Genomic DNA, 22841 nt, shown 5'->3' with positions numbered 1-22841 from the left:
ATATATAAGGCTTCTGGGAAATTTCATTGAAATCGTTAGAGCCTTTTTGACATTAAAGAATCAAAAATAGAACTCAAATACAATTCCAAGACAGGCTAATATATATTAAATGGTACACAACTCCAAGACAGGCCAATTTATAAATTACTGTTTTTTTTACTTACTGAAAACCCATCTTTATTACATACTGTATTATAAAACATGTTTGAAGTAATAAATAACATAGAGTGATTATTGTTCCCGCCAAGTGTGAGGGGAACTTTGATTCGCCGAAGAGTATCAGGATGGGCTTTCCATTTGGGTGTAAGGTAATCCTGGTAGACACTTGGATCAGTAGTAGGCTAGGGGGGCTAGGGGGCTAGGGGAGGTTAGAGGGGGGATAATCCCCGGGCCGCTAAAAGCCGACGGTGAAAAATGTTTGAGTAGCGATCGAGGTCGCTCCCTAGCCATTAGTGGCTCCTAAGTGTGTCCTTAAATATTAAATGAAAGCCTAAAGTGTCCCTTTGAATTTTTTCTAAACACCTCCAAACTTACCCGTATTAACCTCCCTCCCAGTCTAGCAGGCAGTAATTCTTGCTAACTCTATTTCCAAAGCCAGTATTCTCATTTTAATTTGAATATCGATTACAATTTTTTTTTTATGATCTAGAACTATGCCACTAAGAGCGCATAATTAGAAACACGCTTTACCTTTTGTTAAATTGTTTTAATCAAAAGAAATATGTAATGATTAAAATATATTTTTCTTTGTGTATAAAGAAAATTATTTATTTAATCAATAAATCAATTTAACGTGGTTCCATGATATTTAATATATAGATATTGTCTTTGTAAAGGCTTAGATTTTCTTAAGTGTTGATAAACCAGATAAGGACGACCGAGACTGAATCGTTGAATGTAGACAAATTTAATACTAAAGATGTTTTTTAAAGCATGATTGATATAAATGAGGGGTTCGGTTGTAAAATATGGTAACTTCAACAATGAAAACTTATTAAAATTCAATTGATTAAATTGTAAAAACCTTAAAAATTTATGAAATCATCCTTAAAAGATGCGGTTATGCCAAAAAATGCAGGTACCTTACGTTGTACGAACGTAAAGCCTCAAATATCCTAAACAATATTTATCATACAATGTTTAACGTCGTTATAGAGAGCTGTATGGGGGTTTAAGACTGTGGTTCCCAATTGCTGCTAGTAGAGTGGTCCCCCTGCAAGGTTTGAACAGGTAAATGGACAGTAAAAGTGACTCCAAATGCACTTTTAAGCTACCCAAATTCCTATTTTTGGGGGAGGGGAGGTAATACCCCCAAATCCCAAGTCGCATCAGTTTAACTTCATATTGTCGTTTTATAAAAAATATTTTTAACAAAACTTACCTGTTGTCCACAATCTAGAGACAAAATTAAGAGCGTTTTAAAATTTATTTTATTTAATTTATCAAAAAATTAAAGTTGAATTGCTGGATGATATGAAATAGCATGGCCTCCCTTGGTTAATTTACTGCTGGACGTTAGTAATACTACTAAGAGGAAGTAGTCCATGGAAACTCTAAAACTAAATATTCTTCTTTACAAATAGTCATTTAATTCATTCCTCTATGGCATAGGTTGCTCCTCTCACCTCCCTTGGACCTGTCTCCCTTTAAACTTATCATCTACCCGATTCACATTCTACGGAATATTATATTGAAAAGTAAACATAAGGAATGAATAATTCTTGGAATAGTATTAATCAGTGGTCTTGTTTAACTATTGAAAAATATATCTAGAATAAGATCGGTTATTATAAATAAAGTCCATTGTTACTGTTTTTAACTTGGATTCCCCCTCCACTTCTTACCCTTCATAGTTCCATCTGCTTCATATTGGTTAGAGGAAGTTTCTAATTTTAGTTTTCAGTGTTACTTTGTGGTTGTGAGAATTTATGTTTACTATGATTCAAAGAAGGTTTTCTAAGATTTCCATGTATTAATTAATATTATAAATTAAACAACAAAGTTGATTTTTGTAGTGTGTTGTGTTGTTGTCCTTCCCAGAACCACATAACTTTTCACAGGAGCACCCTAGGCCTTTGAGGAATTATGTGACCCAGTAGTCTGAGAGGACTGATTTCACAGGCAACTGTGACTGGTGAATTATTTCCTCTCTATGGGATAGATACCAATGGTTAGCTTCAAAAGAATAGTCTGATTTAAAAGTTGTTCACATACTATTTGACATTTGAATTAATCAAGTAATGAGTATACTGGTGATGACTACCTTTTTCTTTTACTCTGAGTTTTAGTCTGTTCAGCCTATTTTAATATTTTATAAACTACTGTTTGTTTATTAATTATTGTGTAATTTAAATAAAAATAATGTGGCAGGATAGATAGATCACTAAAAAATAAATGCGTAACTAAAGTTACAAATATATTACAATATTATTATGTGGCCAGAGAAAAAATACTGGGTGGTAACAATACTCCAACAACGGCAATATTTTATAGATACATATCAATTGTTTCCTCATTTCATTATACATTATTTTAAGTTATAAAATCCCTTGCTTGGTTTCATTACAAGGTAATCTTTTTTTTCATAACCTCCTTTATTATTAAATTTATACAATACATACATACAAATGCATAATACAAATGACAAGTGTATAATAGCATACTACTGCACATGTACAAGCTAATCATTGAGAAATGAAAATTACATGTTAAATTAAGAATGTCAACTGCACGGGAAAAAATAAACAAAATATTTAAATCTAAGTGATTGCATTAAGTGTGTTAAAAATAGTTTAATTGCACAATAGGTAATAATGCTTCCATATTCATATGATTGATAGTAATGAAAATTGAAACAAATACATTTCATATTATATAAATACAGATAATCTAAATAATTAACTAAAAAAGAAGATTTTGAAAAACTAAGCTATCATGTTCAGTTGATAAAGTAATATTTAATTTACTTGTTAAAGAGATGCCTGTGTTTCATTTTATTAGAGATGGTAGGATTGCTTCAATAATTTTATCACTAAATAAAATATAGCACCATTTTTGCATACAAATGAAAGTATATTACATCACTAAAATGCTTTTACTTACTGGCATTGTTCCTACAAAAAATCTCTGGATTTTACAATTAATTAGTTTAGCTCTAAAATATTCTTTGGACTAATAATATTTTGAGTAAATTGATTGTATTGTTTAAATGAAGACCTATCAATTAGAATGAGGAAAGAAAAAAAACTCCTTAGAAACACATTAAACCCACTTTGCACAAAAATATATAAGAATACATTTTTTATCTTGACAATTTTATTATTTACATACATGTACATTTTTTAATACTTTTTGGTAAAATCTTTGCCTTTTTAATTTTGGCCATTTGCAAACCTTTTTTCTACTTTTACATTCTAGTTACTTCATTAAAATTATTTTGTCTCATAAACACTAGTCCATGAAAATATTAGTTGTAAATTTTTCTTGTGGCTTTTCATCTTATTTCTATCTTCAGAGACCTGTGAAGAGTCAATTTCCTTTATCCTTTATCGATAATTCAAAATTTTCAAAGTTCATGACTGAGAATCATGTTGCTACAAAAAAAAAAAAAAAAAAGACATATTCTTATGTAATTTTATTTTTGTACAAAGTGGGTTTAATGTGGTTCTAAGAAGTTTTTTTTTCCTCAATAATTCTGATTAATAGTCAGAAAAAATAATCCCACTAAAAAAGAAACAACAATGATTAAATTGTTCATAATAATATTGTTTAGTTTTTAATTAAAATTCTTAGTTAAAAAATTTACATCAAGTGTTTTTTTCATTATTTCAACCTAAACGCAGTAGAGAAAACTAAATTTCATATTTTCTTGCTATTGCTACCTACTTCTACATGCAATTATTTAGCCAAGATGACCAAACAAATGATATCTTATTTTTCCTTCTTTGTCTAACATTATTTTTCTTCATTTATTCAGCAATCTTAAATGAAGAATATATTAATAGAAGATCGTTGATTGACCGTGTTTAATACATAAAACAAAGATGGTCTGGGTGTGGTTAAAATAACTCATATACTAAATAAACTATTCATTGTTCAAAGATTTTGCCACTACTCACTTTGCACAGCTTTCCGAATGAAAGAAAGCAAAAGAATGGAATCATAAATCAAGAATTTTTTTTTTTTTTTCGGTTTCCTTCATTCAAAAAGCTCTGATGATGTCTTGTAAAGTGGGGCGAAACATTGGCTTACAATAAAGAATAGACCATAACTGAAAAAATATATACAAAATTTGTCCAATAAACTTATGCAGAATGGATTCTTGCTTTAGCAATGAGAATGGGACTTGTGGAATTGACAAAAGAAGAAAAATTATCTTTTTTAATACGAAAATATCTTCAAATAAAAAAAATAAAATACACTTTAATTTGAGAGGGGGAGAAGGAAGATTATTAATAAATTAAAGTCTCAGAACAAGCTTATTTTTCATAATTATAATGGTTTCCCTTATCATTAACACAATAAAATCATGGCCTAATTTCAAAAGCATTAACAAAAATAAAAAATATTAGAACTTGATATACTTGTGTGCTACAAGTCTTTGAGCATAAAATAAATTTTATATAAATTTCACTCTAAAATCTACAAATTAAAATTATTCTTAAATGTAATATAGGCCATCATTGGTCATTGGCTCATCTTTCTGCCATAAGTTGAGTTTAGTGGCGATATCAATCATTGCTTTTCAAGGTTTTAAAAAAAGATTTCATTAGCTCTGCCATCTAGAGCCAGCTCAAAGAGAAAAATAACTAATCTAGACTCATCTTCAATACTGTTGTTGTCAGAATTGAACTACTAGATCCAAAACACTGTTTGGGTTATGATGCACCACATTTTCACTTAGTTCTTTTTACCAGTAGTGTTTCAGAAGACCAAGAATGACAATTTTTTTTCAAGGCCTTTTTGGTGAAATTTAAAAAACAGAATGAAAGGCAGAGGGAGTTGATATTCCTAATTAAATATTGTATTAGTCAAAATAAATAATGATATGTGCATTATTATATCATAGTTGGATAAGGATTAAAATAGAAACTTAAATTTTAGAAATGAACTATGGCACTTATTGCAATTATCCATTATTATGAACCAGATACAAAAGTAATAATTTTTTTCTCATTTATTCTGTTAATTCAGACAAGGGTTTGGGAGTCCACCTAAAGCAAACTTAGCCTCTGTAAGTTGGTATTCTTAATTGGTAGGAAAATTGGAGGTAGAGCATGATGTTAGCCAAAGACCCTTCATTAATTGTAGTGGTACAGGTTTCTTTCTTTTTATTTTTATTCAAACAGGTATTAAATGAACATTTTTTCTAATTTTGTGGTTGGAAAATGCATATCCAAAGTCCTTTCAGTTAAATAATAAATATATTTGGCATATTTAATAAAAAAAACAAGTGACTTCCATGTGAGAAAAAAATTAAGAAGTTTATAGTGAGGATCACACAAATAAGAGGCATTAGCAAGGATGGTTTAAACATTTTTACAGTGAAAATTACAAACTTCTAGACAATCCTTATCACTTTAAACATTGACTTTTATAAAGAAGGATAACCAGTGATAACTGTTGAAGTACTGGAAATGGCCGACTCCAATATCCTCTTTATCTGCAATAAATAGGAAAAAGTATAATATAAAAAAAAAGTAGTGAAATATATTATCTTAGTGGTACAAAACCAAGAGTTTATACCTCAATTTGCTCTTCATTAATGACTAGTCTTGATAGAATGAACAGGATCATTAATGATGATGTAAAATGGGGCATTTATGGCAATGTTTTATGTTGTTTTTTCTAATGGCCATTATTAAACCATTACTTTACATCATAGATTACGTCATAACTTTCCAGTTTGTAGGACGTTTAAGTATCTTGTCACCGAAAAGAATAAAATCTCCCCAAGGAGATAAAGGCCAGAATCGCAACAGGAAATTGCTGTTTTTTTGCAGTGCATAAAGTTTTGAAGTTCAAAGATCTTTCTTGGAGCACTAAGATCATCGTTTACAAGACTATTATTTATCCAACAGCCATCTATGGCAGTGAGACATGGGTCCTGACAAAGGAGATGGAGAAATGACAATGCACCTGGAAAAAAAATATATGGACCAGTCTACTCTGAAGGAGAGTGGAAAATTAGAAAAAATGAAGATTTAAGAGCATTGTATGGTCAAACAGACATAGTAAGTGTAATAAAAAAGGTAAGGCTGAAGTGGCTCAGGCATGTGAAGGAGAATCGTCTGCCAAGGAAGCTGCTTCTTGAAAAGCCAGGTGGTACCTAAAGCGTGGACATCCCAGAATGAGATGGCTGGAAAATGTTGAGGCAGACCTTCGCTAATTTGGGGTTAGAAGATGGAGAGCAGTTGCTACCAATAGACTAGCTTGCAATCTGTGATGAAGCCCCTGCCCGTCAAGGGCAGTAGTGCCAGAGAAAAAAATACGCTTTACCTTAGCTCCAAAGAAAAGCATTTACATCGCCCCTGCCTCCCTCCCCCCAAAAAAAACTAAAACACTAGAGATATATTGTAGAATGAAAAGTATCTTTTGGAAAAAGAATGTAACGGACATCAAAGAGAGTAAGTTCAACAACTTGGCTGTTTAAAACAAACTCATTCATCTTTAGTGCCTTAAGTAGTTTGTTTCACCAAAGTAAATCTTAAATGCATCAAACGGCTCAAGGCAAATTTATAACATTATGTAGTTTTGATTAAAATCATGAGATTTGTTTTTTTATATCTACAAAGCTTCAAATAATAAAATTATCAAAAAAAGTTAAAATGATACAAATCCATTATCTTATTCAAGTGTAAAAGATTTTTTAAATTATAAAGTAATATTCCTTAAAAATGCAAAGAAATATTCTTGAATAGAGCCAATATTTGATAAAATTGATGAATTCAAGTTTTAAATGATTAAGAAATTTCAACTCAAATGAAATTAATAATATACATAGGTAAAAGATAAAAAAATCTTTCACAGATTATTTTTTAATTGGTTACATAAATTTATAGGATAAAGATGCTGAATTAGCATGTAGATAGCTCTTCTTAGTTGTTTAACTCCCCCCCTCCAGTAGAATAAATAAATAATAGTTAGCTACTGATGGAAATTGACTTACATGTTTTCAACTTTTGTAAATTTAGACAGAATCTTTTTATTAGTTTTATTATAACCAAAATTCTAATGGAAGTTAAGGGTGAATATAGACAAGGGATATTTCAAAACAACTTCGTAAATATACTCTTGTTTTGCTTGAATAGGTCTGACAAAAAAAATATCTAACAAAAATGTTTTATTATATATTATTTATATATATAATATATAATATTAGTTTATTTAAACAGTATTGACATCTGAACTGAATTAGAAGCCGGCAACACTGCGTGTCCTTGAAAGGCATCTGTTTATTCGTCTGATAACTACTATCTTCACCAGTTGAGCGCCCTTGTTCTAAATCTAGTATGTCAATTGTTCCTGTCAGTGTAGCTTCAGTTTCGTTAAGTAGGAAAATAGTCAAACCTTTGAACTCCTGTTGCCATCAACGACTTAACGGCTCGTATTTATAATACTTACTATCAGCATGCTGAAGAACTTCAGGGCCCTTATTTTAGGAGCACCTGGCTCAGGTAAAGGCACAATTTCTTCAAGAATTGTTAGAAAATTTGAAATGAAACATATTTCTAGTGGGGACATCCTTCGTCATCACATTATGAACAAAACCCCTTTAGGGCTCGATGCAAAAAAATATATGGATAAAGGTCAATTAGTACCAGATGAAGTTATGGTTGGGGTCGTTCTATCTGAAATCAGTAAATGTGCTAATAGTAGTTGGTTGTTAGATGGTTTTCCAAGAACTAGAAAACAAGCTGAAGTTTTGTTCAAAGAAGCCCCAGTGGATGCAGCTATGAATCTGGTTGTACCCTTCGAAATTATAATTGATAGAATACAGAAAAGGTGGGTTCATTTACCTAGTGGTAGGGTGTATAATATAGATTTTAATGCACCTAAAGTTCCTGGATTGGATGATGTAACAGGGGAAAAGCTTGTACAAAGAGACGATGATAAACCTGAATCTGTTCAAAAAAGACTTGAGGTATATTCAAAGACCCTCGGCCCAGTACTAGACTTTTATAAAGAGGCTGGAATATTAGAAGAATTTTCTGGAAGGACTTCAGATGAAATTTGGCCATCTGTTTACAAATATCTTACCAATTATATGACTCCTATTACACAGGATATTAAAGTTTAGTAACTATTTTTATTTTATGTGATTTAGACTGGTTGCCATTGTATTGTTATTAATTTTAATTTTAATCATAAGTCCAGCACAAATCAATGAATTGTGATATTTCATATAATGTAAATTCTTGATGATATGATGATTTTGCAGTTATATATGTTCTACAAGTTCTTTGTGAGCTATATTTAACTTATAACTTGGTTTTACCGTGTTATTTTTCAACTAGAAAACTCACCTTTCTATTTAAAATTGCCTATTTTCAACCAATTACCAAAAGAAATTCAATTCTTTTCCATTTAACTTTCACTTCCTTCTCTGGGTAACATTACTGTTATAGTTACAGTACTGAAAAAACGTTTTTATTTTGGCTCGTATTCTTTTTACTTTTGTTTGTTGAATATTGATTTATTAAATTACCAAGGGTACTTATCAAAATTAAAATTATATAAACTTCTGATGTTTTGAGGTTCATTTTAAATTGACCATGAAATATTCCTTTTAAAATTAATTAACTTTTAAATACTTAACATTCGTGTTTGAAAGGAAAAAATCTTATCTATATTAATGTCTTGTTATGTTATTAATTTTAAATTTACCGTTTTTATATCTTAGAGTATACTTTTATTATTAAAAAACTTGGAGTTTTTTTTTTCACTTAATTCTCCTTTTAGGATACCAAGGTTACAGCTTAGCTCTATGGTATCTATTTACCATAGAAAAGTGTGTCTACATCATTTTTTTTTAATTTGGGATACCTTGAACTTTATTTGTTGAATTTTGTTTAATCGATTAAAACATTTATTATACATATTGTTTTATGCAGTAATTAGTACAATCTAATGATACTATAGACTATAGATATGACTATAGACTATAATCTATAGTCTTTAAGGAATTGCAGTTTGCTCAAATGGTTGAAAAAAAAAGTCTGCATTTTGTAAAGAGTTGAATATAACTTTTAATTTTCTAATATACAGATTCCAGAGTTTCAGGGCTGTTCTTTTATTGGATTACTTCCAATAAAAATATATAGAATATAACTATCAATTTTATGTACATAGATATTTATATTTGATGTAAATATTTTATCTTCATTAACTATTAATAAAATATTTGTTATATTTTACTAACTTCATTGTTAAAGAACAGACATGATATTGTTACTAAATGTTTTGGCTATGAACAAAAATTATTATTTTTAAAATAAACTTTAAGAAATTATAATAATGTCTGTGGTACCATATCACACAAATATGTTTTAAACATTATTTTCTATCTGTGTAACAGAACAGTGTGGAATGAGGGTTCAAAGGTTACCCAAAAGTGGTTGATTAATTTTAATTAGATGTCTAATGATATTTTGCCACTTTATCAAATAAATGTGAATTGTGCTTTAAATAGTTATTTGTGGTTTAGATTCTATTACTTAATTGTTTTTCCAATTTAAAAAAAAAAAATCGCTTCAAAATTCAAAAAACATCTTTATGTGTGTTTTAGATATTAGTCTGTGTGCTAATATTTAACTTTAATTGTAGGTTCCATAAATTATCTAAAAATATTGGATCTTTCTATTACAAATTATTTAAATTTGTGATAGGATTAAAGAAAAAAAAATTGTATAAGTTTATTTTTTATTCAGATAATTATAAAAAACACAACAAAAAACAGGAATGACAGAAAACTTTTTTATTGAATATTTGAAAAATAATTTTTCCAAAAGACTGTCTTGATGCCTACATTTTCACAATTTTTCAAAAAAATATTTAATTTGTCGTTATTAAGGAATGAAAATTTTTTTCCATCATATCATTATTGGACTTTTTCAAAATACGAGAAAACGTGTTGACAATAGAATGTAAGCACAAATTATTTCAAATGTATTTTTATATTTATAATATTTAAAATGTTTTAACAGTATTTAAGGTGGTTTATTTTTAGAATATTTAATTTTTCTCTGCCATTAGTGCAGAAAATGTAGTTGAGGATGTTGACTGACTAGTTACCATTTGAAGCTTGGATTTTTAAATGTTATTTTAATTAAAATGTAGTGCAAATTATCCTACTGAATAGTTTTATATTTATTCAATAAAATTATTAAATTAAATTGTTTTTTTCATTATTCATTTCACCTTGAAAACTCCTTTAGATAACTCAATTGTCTCCATGAAAATACCCTACACATTCTGTTAACTTTATGTCAAGGTTTATTTTATTTTGTGGTATTTTTTTTTAAATTGTCTATGTCAAGTTGAGAATAACCTTGAGTTTATTTATATCTTATTTCACACTTCAATGTGCCTACGCTTTTTCAAGCTTGAAAAAATAAATTTTTTTACTATTGATAATTTATTTTCTTTGAAAAATATTTTAGAAAAGTAAAAATTTATGTATTAAGAAATAACTAAATTTTCAATCAAATTCCTTAAATCTTTTTTTTTATTTAGAAAAAATAAATACCTGATAGATCTAGTTACTTTTTACTCAACTTTGTTTTTGCTTGGAATTTATTATTATTATTATCATTGTTATAGAATAAAAAAGAATTATTTAGCATAGTCTAAATAAGGTTGAATCGAGTAATCAAACATTTCAAAATCAAGCCTGTATTTTTGATAAAGATTATTGACTTGGTCTTTCGTTAGTTGAGAAAAGTAATCCCTCGCTACAGTTGAACTGATTTTTTTGGAGGAGTGATGTTTTGACGGAGAAATCCAAGATCCCAATTTTTGACTGTTTATAAAAAATAGTTGATCTTCTGTTAAAGTTTCTACTTTGGCTATGTAATCATATCTGAAACAAACAATGGTAGATAGATTAGGTAGAGGTTCCTATTCTTTAGAAATATTTTAATAGAAACACTATGAATAGAATTGTGTTACAAATATCTTTGAACAATGATTTTAATTAGATCAAATTATTTATTTTTTGTACAAAGTTTCTTCTCTATTCAAAACTGAATATAACAGTGTATATTATTTGGGTAGGGGGAAGGAAATGGTTTCTAAACTGAGAACTAAAACAATTTACCAATTCGGTCACTCTTTCTTTAGACATAAGAAACACTTCAATCTGATTATCTAAATTACCACCATTTTGTCCAAATTCAAACCAATATTAATAAAGCGATGCCCAACTTTGTTTGCTTCTACCTAAATCGTTTGAAGAATAAATGGTTGTTCTGATGAAAGAATGAAAATATTTTTTAGGAACTTATTCAAAACTTTATTATTTCAATGGTATGTTGAATGTTAATGGTAATAAATGTAAGGGGAGAAGCTATTAATCATTAAAATCAAATACAAAAAATCAATTTTTATTTATTTATTTATTTCTTATTTCAATTGTATTCCTGTATGCTTCATATTACTTAATTATTAATTATCCGTTGATTGAAAATTAGAATAGACACAAACTGTTGCAATTTGTTTTGCCTTTCAGTGTAGATACTTCATTAAATCATTCATAATCTTAAACTATTGGTCAAAGAAACTAAAACTTATTTATTTGTTTATTGAATCATGTTTAAAATCAATAATAATTTGTCAATTGAAAAAGCATTTCCCTTTTATCATAAGAGCAGTGATTATAACTTGAAGAACATTATAGACTGAAAAAAAATTGTTTGTGTAATATAAGCTATTTTTGCTACAACAGTTTCATATTTTAGCTTCTATAGGTCTGGTTTGAACCAGTTTATCTTTAAAGTTAATATTGTGAACTTGTATATTTTAAATGATACCTGAGCAGACATGGTGTGCAGTAAGCGTTGTATGGAATCCAGTGATCATCTGAATAGGCCAAAAGGTCTGTTTGAATTAGAAACCTAAAGATAATATATTTAATGTTTATTTTTTTCATAACTAAATTAGAATACTTTCAAATATGTTGAACTTATCTTTTATTTTTTATAAATTATTGATTTTTTTTCTTACATAATTAATACTAATTACTTAACTAATCATAAATAATGAACTAACTATAGGCCTTTAAAAATCTTCTAAATGTATTTAATAGTGTTTTTCTCTATGAAAAATATTTATTATTTACACAATAAAAATTTTATTGAATAATTTCAAAAGTTATTTTGGCAATTATTTTACCCTCTGTCAACAAGAGGGTAGAGAAATATTACTAATGTCTCAAAAATATTTCAATATAAGTTTTTCATTCTTATTATTTTATATCCTGAAATAATTTGATGTAATTATATTAATCATTCATACTTGACAAACTCCTCAAATGTTGGTTCTATCTTTCCAGAAGTCCTGAATTTATTTCTTATCTTTGAACCCCATCTTTTGTAGTAGTGTAGAGTTCCATGCTGTGGAGCTCTATCTCGGCTCTCTAACTTATCACGGTATGCGGACAAGATGCGGTCAAAAGGATGACGAACACATATTAACCTCTTACATTGAGGAAATCGCTGAAACAATAAACATGAAAAGTGCTACTAAGCAGAAATGATATGATGCGGAACTTTTTCTTTTTAACATTATTTTTTAAATTTCTATCAGCCTCCCACATGTACACAAAATGGGAAGATCTCTCATAAGCATAAAATCAATACATATGCTAACATTTTTAAATTAACATAAATAAAGTTAATTGGATACATTTTAAAGCATATAGATTACCATGGTTTTGCAAAATTATATACCAACATTAAACTCTAAAATTACTTTTAAATTAAATAAATTCAATTGAGACATCAAAATTGAATTGGATAACAATAGTGATAGAACAAAACTATTGGGAAATGTCAAAAATAAAATTAAAAGATAAACAAAACAAAGTAAAATTTATATAAATGAATTCAGTAACACAAAATAAATGCTAAACACTCCAAAATGTTCAACATGATTCAGCACAAAATTAACTTTGACGTGTTATAATTATTGATTATCTGTAATTGAATAATATTAGTAATGTAAATTAAAACTGAAAAATAGTAATGTCTATATTTTTTAATAAAAAATTAGACAAAAAAGAATAAATAGGTGCATACTATGGAGAAATTATTAATAGGCTGAAAATTAAGCATCCAGACAATTTCAAGAAAGTGACAAAAATAAAAATAAGAACAATTAGAATAAAATAAATAATTAATTGAAAGTTAATTAATATATAAGTTGATAATTTAAAGAAATTTGAACTTTTAACTTGAGAAATCAAAGTCATGCAGTAAATATGGTCATTCTCTAAGAATAAGATCCTGTTTTTAACCCACATAATTATGCTCAAATTCATTTTATACTCAAATTACAATAAAAAAAAAAAATATTACATAATATTAAATAAGAATGAAGAAAAAAGTGCAGTCAACAAGCATGATAAATGGATGAATAAAGAATCAAAAGATTTCCTCACTTGAAAAAAGTGGTAATTTATAATAAAGCTATTTTGGAACCAACCTTGCATTTTCAAATACTATGTTAAATAAATTAAAATAAGAATTTGAAACCAAATCTGCCATGATTTATGGGTGATTAAATTTTCTGAATTTTATACACACATTAGAAAAGTAGTAAACAATGACTGTAAGCATGAAATAATTACAATACAAAGAAGTTAAAGCATTGGGCATATGTAATAGTCCTTGTTGGTCTAGATGTCAAAACCTAATTATATCAGATGTCTAGGCATGTATCAGGATTATATTACTAAAACGTGAAAAGATGCTGTACAACTACTCTAAACAATCAGTTAAACCAGCTTTTTAGTCCCTCTTCATAAAATCTCGGTTTTTGAAATGAAATGAATTCATGAAATACATTATTCATGAATTGCAAATATTTGTTTTTTTAGAAAATATTCTAAGGCCATATTGATTGCTGGGTACAGAAGAATTTCAATTTTAAAGCCATTAAATTATGCTCATTGTTTGAAGCATGTCCTCAACCGAATTGCCGGACACACTTCATTTTTTGGTTTGCTGGTTGGGTTGAAGTGGACTGTATAAATGAAAGATAACATGATTAATTGAAAAAGAAAATTCTATTGCTTAAGTTACAAATGATGTAGTGGGTGGCCGAAAGAAAACATTATGATTAGATTGTTAGTAGAATTTTGAATGATAGGGCTATGGAAATTGTATATATAAAATTGAGGTGGTTGATGATGATGTGGAGGTTAACTATTGATAGATGAACTATGTGGTGGTGAATGTTAATGATTGGTAGGTGGACTTACTCCATGTTTCTTTCTTCCCTCTGCATTCTCAAGCTTCTCTTCCCCTTGCTCCTGAGGACACCTCCAAGGGTTCTACACACCCATGGTAGATTTCTGATCTGAGAGACAAAGAGGTGATGAACTGCTTCTCCCAGAAAACAAGATGGCTCTCCCACCCTTTAGTCTGGGTTGCTTCTCTTCACAGAGAGTGCTGGAGGAGGTGAGTTCCGGCTGTTGGCCACCTGGGGCGCCACTATATCCTGTAGGCCATTATGTCATGATGTTTGTTGGTGCCCCCTCCAATTCAACCTTTCGGTTGCCGTAGGTTAACCGGAACATTCCTTCCACCTTACTCGCTCTTTGTTTTTTACTTTTTGGTGTTAGTTGCGGCTTGATCAGGTGTGTTTCCTTTTTGCTTGTCGGAAAACTGTTCCTCTTTAGGTTTTTTTTTTTTCCCGGTTTTTTTGTGTCTAGTTTGTGCTTTTTATGTTCTATACTTTTTTTTAAGTTTTTTTGTTTTTTTTTTTTTGTTGTTTTTTTGTTTTGAAACTTTGGATTTTATTAATAATGAGGATTACTTCTTTTTTGTGTTGGTTGTTTCACTTTTGTTCGTCATGTGTGTGCCTTTTCGGGGTTCTTTGTAGTGTGTTTCTGCGTCGTTTCTGTCTTTTGTTTCTTTTGGGGTTTGTTTTGGTTTTGAGCTGTGCTTTTTTTCAGTGGTTTAGAGTTGGCTGTGTTTTTTTGTGTGGGCGTTGGGCTGTTGTTTTTGCTCTGTGTGTTTATTTTAAGGGTTGTGGTCTCTAGCGTTTGGGGTTGTGTTTTGGGCGGCCCTATGCGTTTTTTTTTTCCGTTCTTTATTCATTTTTGCGGGCGTTTTTTCCTTTTCTTGTGTTTTTGTTTTTTTTCTCGTTTTGGTTTTTTTTTTGTTTTTTTGTGTGTTTTTTTTTTTGGTGTTGGCTTTTTTCTTTTTTTTTTTTCCTTTTTTTTTTTTGTGTCGTTGTTACGAGCGTTTTTGGGTGTTTTTTTTCCTTTCTTTTTTCTGTTTTTTGTCTTTTTTCTTTGCAACTTCACTGATCTGCTTTCCTTTCATATTTTCATCTTGTTCTCCATTTAGAGAGCAAAGATTATAAAGCCAGGTTGTAGAAGCTGCTTTATATACAGGACAGTATGCTATATTATGGTTTCTAAAACAAAGAAAAAAATAGAGATTTTTCAGAAATGTTTTGCTGAGATTAAGTCTAATTGTCACAATTATCTTTACTAAGGAGTTTATCTCAGAAAATTTGAACAAATATATAAAATAAAATTTGTTGGCTTTATTTTTCTGTTTACCATTTAGTGAAGTATATACTTGGATAAGTAAATAGAAAAGAATTTTATCAACACAGTTATTTACAATATTTGTAACGATCTGATAAAACAAAAATCACATTTACACACTTTATCCTATAATATCCCAGAACCATATTATTGCTCTGAAAAGTTGTAAGTAGTAATTGCAGATTTATTGTCTGTTATATTCAGCTTTTGAATTTTTAGTAATTTGAACTAATATTAAAAAAAAGAAAGAAACCGTTAATATCAAGTATTGAGTGGTTATCAAATATTTGATGGGAGAAATTTTATGTCTTACATATCAAAATAATAGACTGAGTATTGTGGTGTAGGAGGATACTTGAAACCAGGCTTGGAGCCGTCGCTTTTGTAAAGTCCTAAGTTGTACGTTCTGCAGGTCTCTTCCACTTTTTCAATCCTTCTCTGGTTATCATGTTCTGCTTTTGCCTGTAATATAATTCATGAACTGTTAATTATTTCTAAACTGTATTGATATTATTAAACTATTTCATAAACCATGAAAACTTAAACTAAATTATGACTAATATTTATTTACGCTCATCTTCATTATTTAAAAAACCACAATGGAAATATTTTTAAAAACAGTAATGATTAATACAACATAAAATCAAGTCGAATTTCAAGAATCTATTTGGCAGAATACTTTGCAGAGTTTATAATTACATGATTTCTTTTAATACTGTCTCACTTATTATGATGAAATGTTGGTTAATATTTTTTTAAATATTCATCTGTTGAAATATTTTAAAAATTGACTTACTAAAAGAGCTTTTAATTCTTTTTGCGATAAATGAATTTCTTCGTTTTTGTGGTGATAAAGTCTTTTCAATGTTGTTATAAGAATAAAAGTAGAAATAAGAAGGAATGATGGTATCACTATTTTTCTCCATATTAGTTTCCTCATCTGACATCTAAAAATTAAAGCATTAATGATTAGTTAAAATTAATTGATTAATAAATGGATTCTGTTTAATTTAACTTTTCAATGAGGTCACAGATATATAAATTTATTTTGTATATTTTCAGAATCTGTATAAAAAATTTATTCCAACATTTTTTACATACTCTCCATAACATAGTAAGTATAACAAATGTAAATATTTTTAAAAGCATTTTTATACATACTACAAGCATCTATATTTATTTAATCCATATTAGTTTCATAAAATCTGTTTTCATTTGTACTAATTATTATAATATTATTAAAGAAAATTGTATTACTATCAGGATTTATTTACTATTCTCTACAAAGAAGAAAAATTTATAATATAAGTGTAGATTAAACAATAGTAATTGATTAAAAATAAAAGTATTATCTAATCAACATTCTTTATCTTCAAAACATCACACAAACAATTTTTTGAGGAGAGCCCATTGTAGCAACTGAACAGTTGTACGTATGGACGTTGAGCTTTGAGAGAAGTTTGAAAAAATAGGTTTTCATCCTTATTAATTGTGGCTGTATGTTGTTCAGGTGTTTTTGTGTCTTTATGCTGATCTCATTATTTGTTGACTAAAATTTAATTATTTTATTTTATTTTTTTTTTTTTTTAAGGACATAGTAAAATTTTACTAAAGAGTATCAGTTTATCCTCAGACTACTATCGAAACTGTCTGGATTTTCAATTGGAAGATTTTGATTTCAACTAAATATTTCTTAACTTTTACAATACATTGGCAAAATGAACAATGTGACTAAATCTGTCTTTTTGTTATATAAGAATTTTGAGGAGCAAAAGAAAAGGAAAAGGAACAATAAAGTAATGAGTTCTAAAATTCTCGGGCAGTCAATTCTAAAATCTAATAATACCTGAAATAATGCCAGGTCACTATTCAGTTTCAAGATATTACAAAGTCGGTTGTTTCAACAAATCCACATAATCAGATTCAAAACCGTAATCTAACTTCTAATTAACAAACCTTAAAACTCTGTGCTGAATATTTTCTGATGCAGAAATTTGATGTAAGAAATGAACAGATCACACAATATATGAAAATTCAAGATTAGAGTGAACAGGTGTAGTATATAAATATTTTGCATTATTAACAAACATAGATAAGTAAAGAAATATTTAACTTCAATCGAAGCCTTCCAATTTTAAAATTCAAACTTAAAAGGTTTTGACAGTAAGCTGATGTTATTTTATTCATTAAAATCTTGACATCAATGTATATGTATATATATATATTTTTTAATTTTGTGTAATAATAAGGCTAGCGAAGTGGTCTAGTTAAAATGATCACTGTTTATGATCTCCCAAAATCAAATGCACCTTCTACAATCTACATCCTCTATTTAGTTGGAAAAAAGTAATAAATAAGCCATCTCTGACATAATGAATTATTGAACATCTATCTTGATGGGTTATATAAGACATCAATGTAAAGGGAAATGGTTTAGAAGAGGTTGACAGCATTGGTTATTTTATAGTTTACAGTTTAAAAATGACATTATGTGGTTTTTGTGCAATTACCATTATCTCTTACAAGAACATGTACTAGCTTCAGAAAAAAGTAAATATTTCATGTATTTAATACTTTTTTTGTACATTATTCCTATAACGCTCTATTTGTGACGATCTGAGGAGCCAATAACCACAGTTTTAAAAATTGAAATTCATTATGTGCATCAAGACCTTCACAGTTCTGGTGTTCTCTTCCTTGTCAGTATAAACTTTGTTTTCCTTTGCTATATTTTGGCACCACCAAGCCTCTTTTGGATTAAATTATTTTCATGGCAAAGCATACCATAACAGTTGGGACAAATTTCACTCAAAGTTCTGTCCTGTCCAAATATTTTTCATATCTTTTAAGGTTTAACCTGCCTCTATGGTCCCTCCGAATTGAGTTAAATTTTTGAGCATTTGTATGTGCATAAAAATATAAATCAATTTTAATTACAAAAAATCACTTTTGATTTGTTACCTTACAAAAAAGGGGAGAAAATGAAGCCTTAGTCACAGGAACCTAACTGCTCACACTTTTTTGTTTATCTATTGCAGTAAATATTTTTCTTCATTATTGTAAATTTATTATTTTTTACTGAGTGAAAAATACTGGTATCCCCAAAATACTGGAACTACTTACTCGCTTTTCATATAGATAGTTTATAACTCTTCCCAATTATGAATCTGTACATAGATAAACAACTATATTTTAATGAAATTGATTTCCATATCAATAAACATATTAGTCGTGGTCAAATATTATATGAAGCTACTGTAAAAAATTAGGTCCCATTTGCTTAAAATTTTCATCAATAGTGTATTGAAAAACTCTTTTCCCTTCTATGGGTTGAAAGAGGGGAAGGGTTGACTAACTTGGCTAACAAAAGGGTAGCGCCTCTTTCACCACAAGAAATTTTAAAAAATGATATTTCATGATTTTTAATCAAAATAAAGAGATAGTCAGGGCTATGTTCAAGAAGCAAGAAAAAATAATGACAACTATTTTTTATGATTATTATTACTATTTATCATTATTACTAATTTTTCTTCCTTCTTGACCGCAACCCTGATCATATTCTTCAAATACAGCTTATTTTTTATGAGTTTTGTCTTTGTTATTTTACACCAGCCAGAAGGGACAGGGATAGTTAGGTAAGGTGCTGTGCTACTAATGCTAGGGCTCGGATTCGAATCTGGCTCTAGCAAATTATTATTTATTTTTTAAACCATGAGTCAACCCTGAGGGTTCAGGAGCCATCTGGAGTACACCCGGCCTCTAAAAAGCGGGTAACCTTAATTGGAGAAAAAACCTGATCTTCTGATCTTGAACAAATCACCTCCTTGCAGTTGTAGTGGTATAGATCTTCATATATATATTTTTTAATCCCTTCCTAAGAAGAGCTTAAGATTATCCATAATTTGGACTATCATAATTGATATAGGTCTATAAAGGAACAATAATTTATCAGTATATATATCTCCAGCTAAGTAATAACTCATTTTGATTTTGTAATATTACATCAACAAAAAAGAAGTAATTTCTATAAACCTAGATAGATATCTCCAGAGGTGGCCATGCTCCCCCTCCTCCCTCCTCCATGCACCTGTCATGTGATAACTAGAAAGTTTTTGAAAAATAAATACTTAGAAATAATAAGTAAAAAAAGAAAACGAAAACTTAATATTATTTCGCCAGTCAGGTGGCTTGAAATAATAATTATTATTAATCTTTGATTAAAATTAGATTTTAATGTTAAATAATTAAATAGATAGCTCTGGGAGTTCTTGGGCTGGCCAACCTCTGTTTCTTGCCTGCCCTATCCTAGAACATTTGATTATCTATACCAGTGATAAACAGTTGTAAGACTTAAAATAATGAATGTTAAATTGACTTGAAATAAATAACGTATTTTATTCTTGTCATAATTACTGAAATATTTAATTTAAGCAACGACACTAAGGTTAAAACAGAATTTACACTTAACTAATAGAGAAGCAACTACTCACGACTACATGAGACTAACGAAGCAGCAACTCGGAGCTTACTGACCGGCGTGTCCTTGGCAGAGGTCGCTGACTCCTGACGTCCCATTCATTTATATTCAGTCATCTTGTTGCTGTGAACAACTAATTTTATTTATATAAACTAATGTTTAGAAACGGATGCTACATTTTTACAAGAACCGAAGAATCTAACAGTAATTTCTAGAAATGATGACCTAAGTGGATAACGGCTCCTTGCAAAGTTGGCATGACGAGTCTAGAATCTAATCCTGAGTTTCATTCATAGGATTCGATTCTCGACTACTCTTAAGTGATTCACACGGAAGAATCACGTTTCACTTGGAGTCAGTAGAATCTCTGTTCAGGAAAGTCGAAGAAGTGAGAGTGGGGATTTTATTTTAGGTGTTTTATTAAGGACTATTACTATTTGGCACAAAGAAGGGGCGAGTACGGGGATGAGAGCAGCGTGATTACAACTGTTGAAAAGCTGAATTTCTGATCTTTTAATGCATATTAATATCTTATATTTTTAATGACATTATATAGTAGAAAAAACAGTCTCAAATCAAGAAAAATTTCTCAATTTTTTTGTTTTATGTCTCAGGTTCTAATTTGTTTACGAAGGTACAGTTTGTACTATTGCGTGTTGCTTAGTTAACCACTCCTGAGTTTCGTGTAGATTAGTGACGTCGTGTTAAGATTATTGCGTTTTTAGTGATTTTGGAAACAAAATTGAAGGACCCAGTAGAGAAAAAATTTCATTTTTCGATTACTATGAAAATTCGTATTAAACAATTATCAACGTTATTTCTCCATAAAAGAAAATGTTTTATCCTACTTCACTAGTTCAGTCAGGTTAATTTATTTTAATAATGTGTGAGTAATAATATACTATTCGCTTTGTTTTTGGATGTAGGATAACAAAAAATATTGTTAATTTGATTAAATAATTTAAAATGCACACTAAATCACAAAATGCATCCCTAACCAAAAATCGTTTTCTATATAGTTGGTCGACATTTTTTTATATCGTCGTGAGGATTTATAAATTTCTTTTGAGAGCGCGGGACATCGACAAAAAAAATTCTCCAAAAATCAATCCTAAAAATTTTAAATTATATGAAATTTTATTTAAGGCTTTCGAAAAACTCCTTCACGACAGCCCAGGTTTCTATTACATCAATTAAACTAATTAATTATCTTGCTCATACCTCAGTAATTTATTTTAAATATTTCGAGTTAGATATAATCTTTTTGTTGCAGTTCCTTCAAAATTTATGGCATAATCCCAGCCTTTTCTACGAGTCTCCCTAATTCGGTGGTCACTGCTGAATTACAAGTTACAAGGATCCGTCCCAGCTTTGAAAAGCTGATGAAATCAAGAAGCTTTTGTGAAATTGTCAATCGTCATTATCGTACAATGAAAGTTCTGATTGTTATCAATTTTTCCTTGTTTATTTTGCTTTGGGTGATTATGCTCATTAGGAATGTGATTTTTTATATACTAAAAAAAGTCAAAATATGCGTTCATTTTTACATAATTTACTAAAAAGATAGCAATATTTAATATAATAAAAATCAAACAACTTTCACTTACCACCTTGGGAAATACGAGTTCTGAAGATATGAATATGATAAACCTTTTTTTGGATTTGAATACAATAAAAGTCACTCTAATATATTTAAAGAATTATACATATATTGTCTTAGATAGAGGATAGAGATATATTATAAATATATCTCACATTTAATTTGGCCTGGTTTAGTCTGATTTGTGCTGTTTGGTATATTTTAAGATACTTTTTATACATTGATAATTTGAATTTGTTCGGTTGACTACCCAAAGTACTGTAAACGATTTTATTGATTTTTATACCAAAAAACTGGCATTACATTTCATGATTTTGTTAAATATCTGTAAATAATAAAATAAAACGGAGTTCATTTTAAGTTTAAGAATATTTAAAAAAAACAACATATATATATATATATATATATATCAGTCAAAATTACTAGATCATATTTTTTATTGTTAACTCTTGCAATCATCATAAAAAGAGCCAACATTTGCATGTAAAACTCACTTGGTGAATTTCTTGTTCGTTGAGTTTAACGCCCTTGTTTATTGCATCCAGGGCAAGTAGAGCGGGGTATTCGAACGCAATCGATTTCTGGTCCTATGTTAGTTGAGCACTCAGGAGTACTTCAGTTTATTTTTCGAGGAAGGGAGAGAGGGAAGAATTTTACTTATAAAAAAAAATAAAATTAATTTTTTTTTTTTTGTAGAACCATAAAGGTTGTATTGTTTGCTTCCTTATAATCACTTTACTGCACGGGAGTGATAGTTTTGGATGAATGTATTTGATAATGAGAAATGAGGGACCTTTTTTATTATAGGGTCATCAATCCTCCTTAACTTCCTTTGAAGTCAATTATGACTAAAGAGGAAACTTGGGATATCGATCGATCTCTTCAGGATCTGTTATTATGGTATTAAATACATTCATGAAAATTCCAGGTTCCTAAAAAGCATGTAGGTTTTTTTTGTCCAAAAATAATTTTCCAGACCAAGTAAA

General features: G+C 29.0%; 3 protein-coding genes across 4 annotated transcripts in view; 2 read left to right on the top strand and 1 right to left on the bottom strand.

Moving 5' to 3' along the window:
• LOC106677591 (TOG array regulator of axonemal microtubules protein 1) overlaps nucleotides 1–22841 on the top strand; it is a 124746-nt gene that overhangs the window by 8440 nt on the left and 93465 nt on the right. The gene's annotated exons all lie outside the window — the stretch shown is intronic.
• Ak3 (Adenylate kinase 3) lies at nucleotides 7461–10394 on the top strand. The gene has a single exon (XM_014415620.3). It carries the CDS (start codon nucleotides 7631–7633, stop codon nucleotides 8297–8299), a length of 669 nt encoding a protein of 222 aa, XP_014271106.1. The 5' UTR covers nucleotides 7461–7630; the 3' UTR covers nucleotides 8300–10394.
• On the bottom strand, nucleotides 10408–20402 carry LOC106677573 (carbohydrate sulfotransferase 11). The gene is made up of 7 exons (XM_067045971.1): nucleotides 20269–20402; nucleotides 16575–16725; nucleotides 16092–16240; nucleotides 15522–15642; nucleotides 12514–12737; nucleotides 12030–12113; nucleotides 10408–11080 (listed from the first exon to the last, which is right to left on the bottom strand). Exons 2-7 carry the CDS (start codon nucleotides 16716–16718, stop codon nucleotides 10834–10836), a joined length of 969 nt encoding a protein of 322 aa, XP_066902072.1. The 5' UTR covers nucleotides 16719–16725; nucleotides 20269–20402; the 3' UTR covers nucleotides 10408–10833.

This window comes from Halyomorpha halys, unplaced genomic scaffold, assembly GCF_000696795.3.
Source record: "Halyomorpha halys isolate HHAL.00 unplaced genomic scaffold, Hhal_1.1 Scaffold104.1, whole genome shotgun sequence".
In the NCBI taxonomy this organism is placed as follows: domain Eukaryota; kingdom Metazoa; phylum Arthropoda; class Insecta; order Hemiptera; family Pentatomidae; genus Halyomorpha; species Halyomorpha halys.
Note: the sequence above shows the minus strand (reverse complement) of the source record. Positions and strands in the feature narration are given on the sequence as shown.

Bases quoted from the DNA above. Each gene is read 5' to 3' on its own strand.
- Ak3 (XM_014415620.3), top strand. From the start codon at position 7,631: ATGCTGAAGAACTTCAGGGCCCTTATTTTAGGAGCACCTGGCTCAGGT.
- LOC106677573 (XM_067045971.1), bottom strand. From the start codon at position 16,718: ATGAGGAAACTAATATGGAGAAAAATAGTGATACCATCATTCCTTCTT. The intron at 15,643-16,091 runs GTAAGACATAAA...TCTTTGTTTTAG, and splicing joins TCAGTCTATTATTTTGATAT to AAACCATAATATAGCATACT. The intron at 12,738-15,521 runs GCAAAGAAAAAA...TCTGCTTAGTAG, and splicing joins GAAAGCAGATCAGTGAAGTT to CACTTTTCATGTTTATTGTT.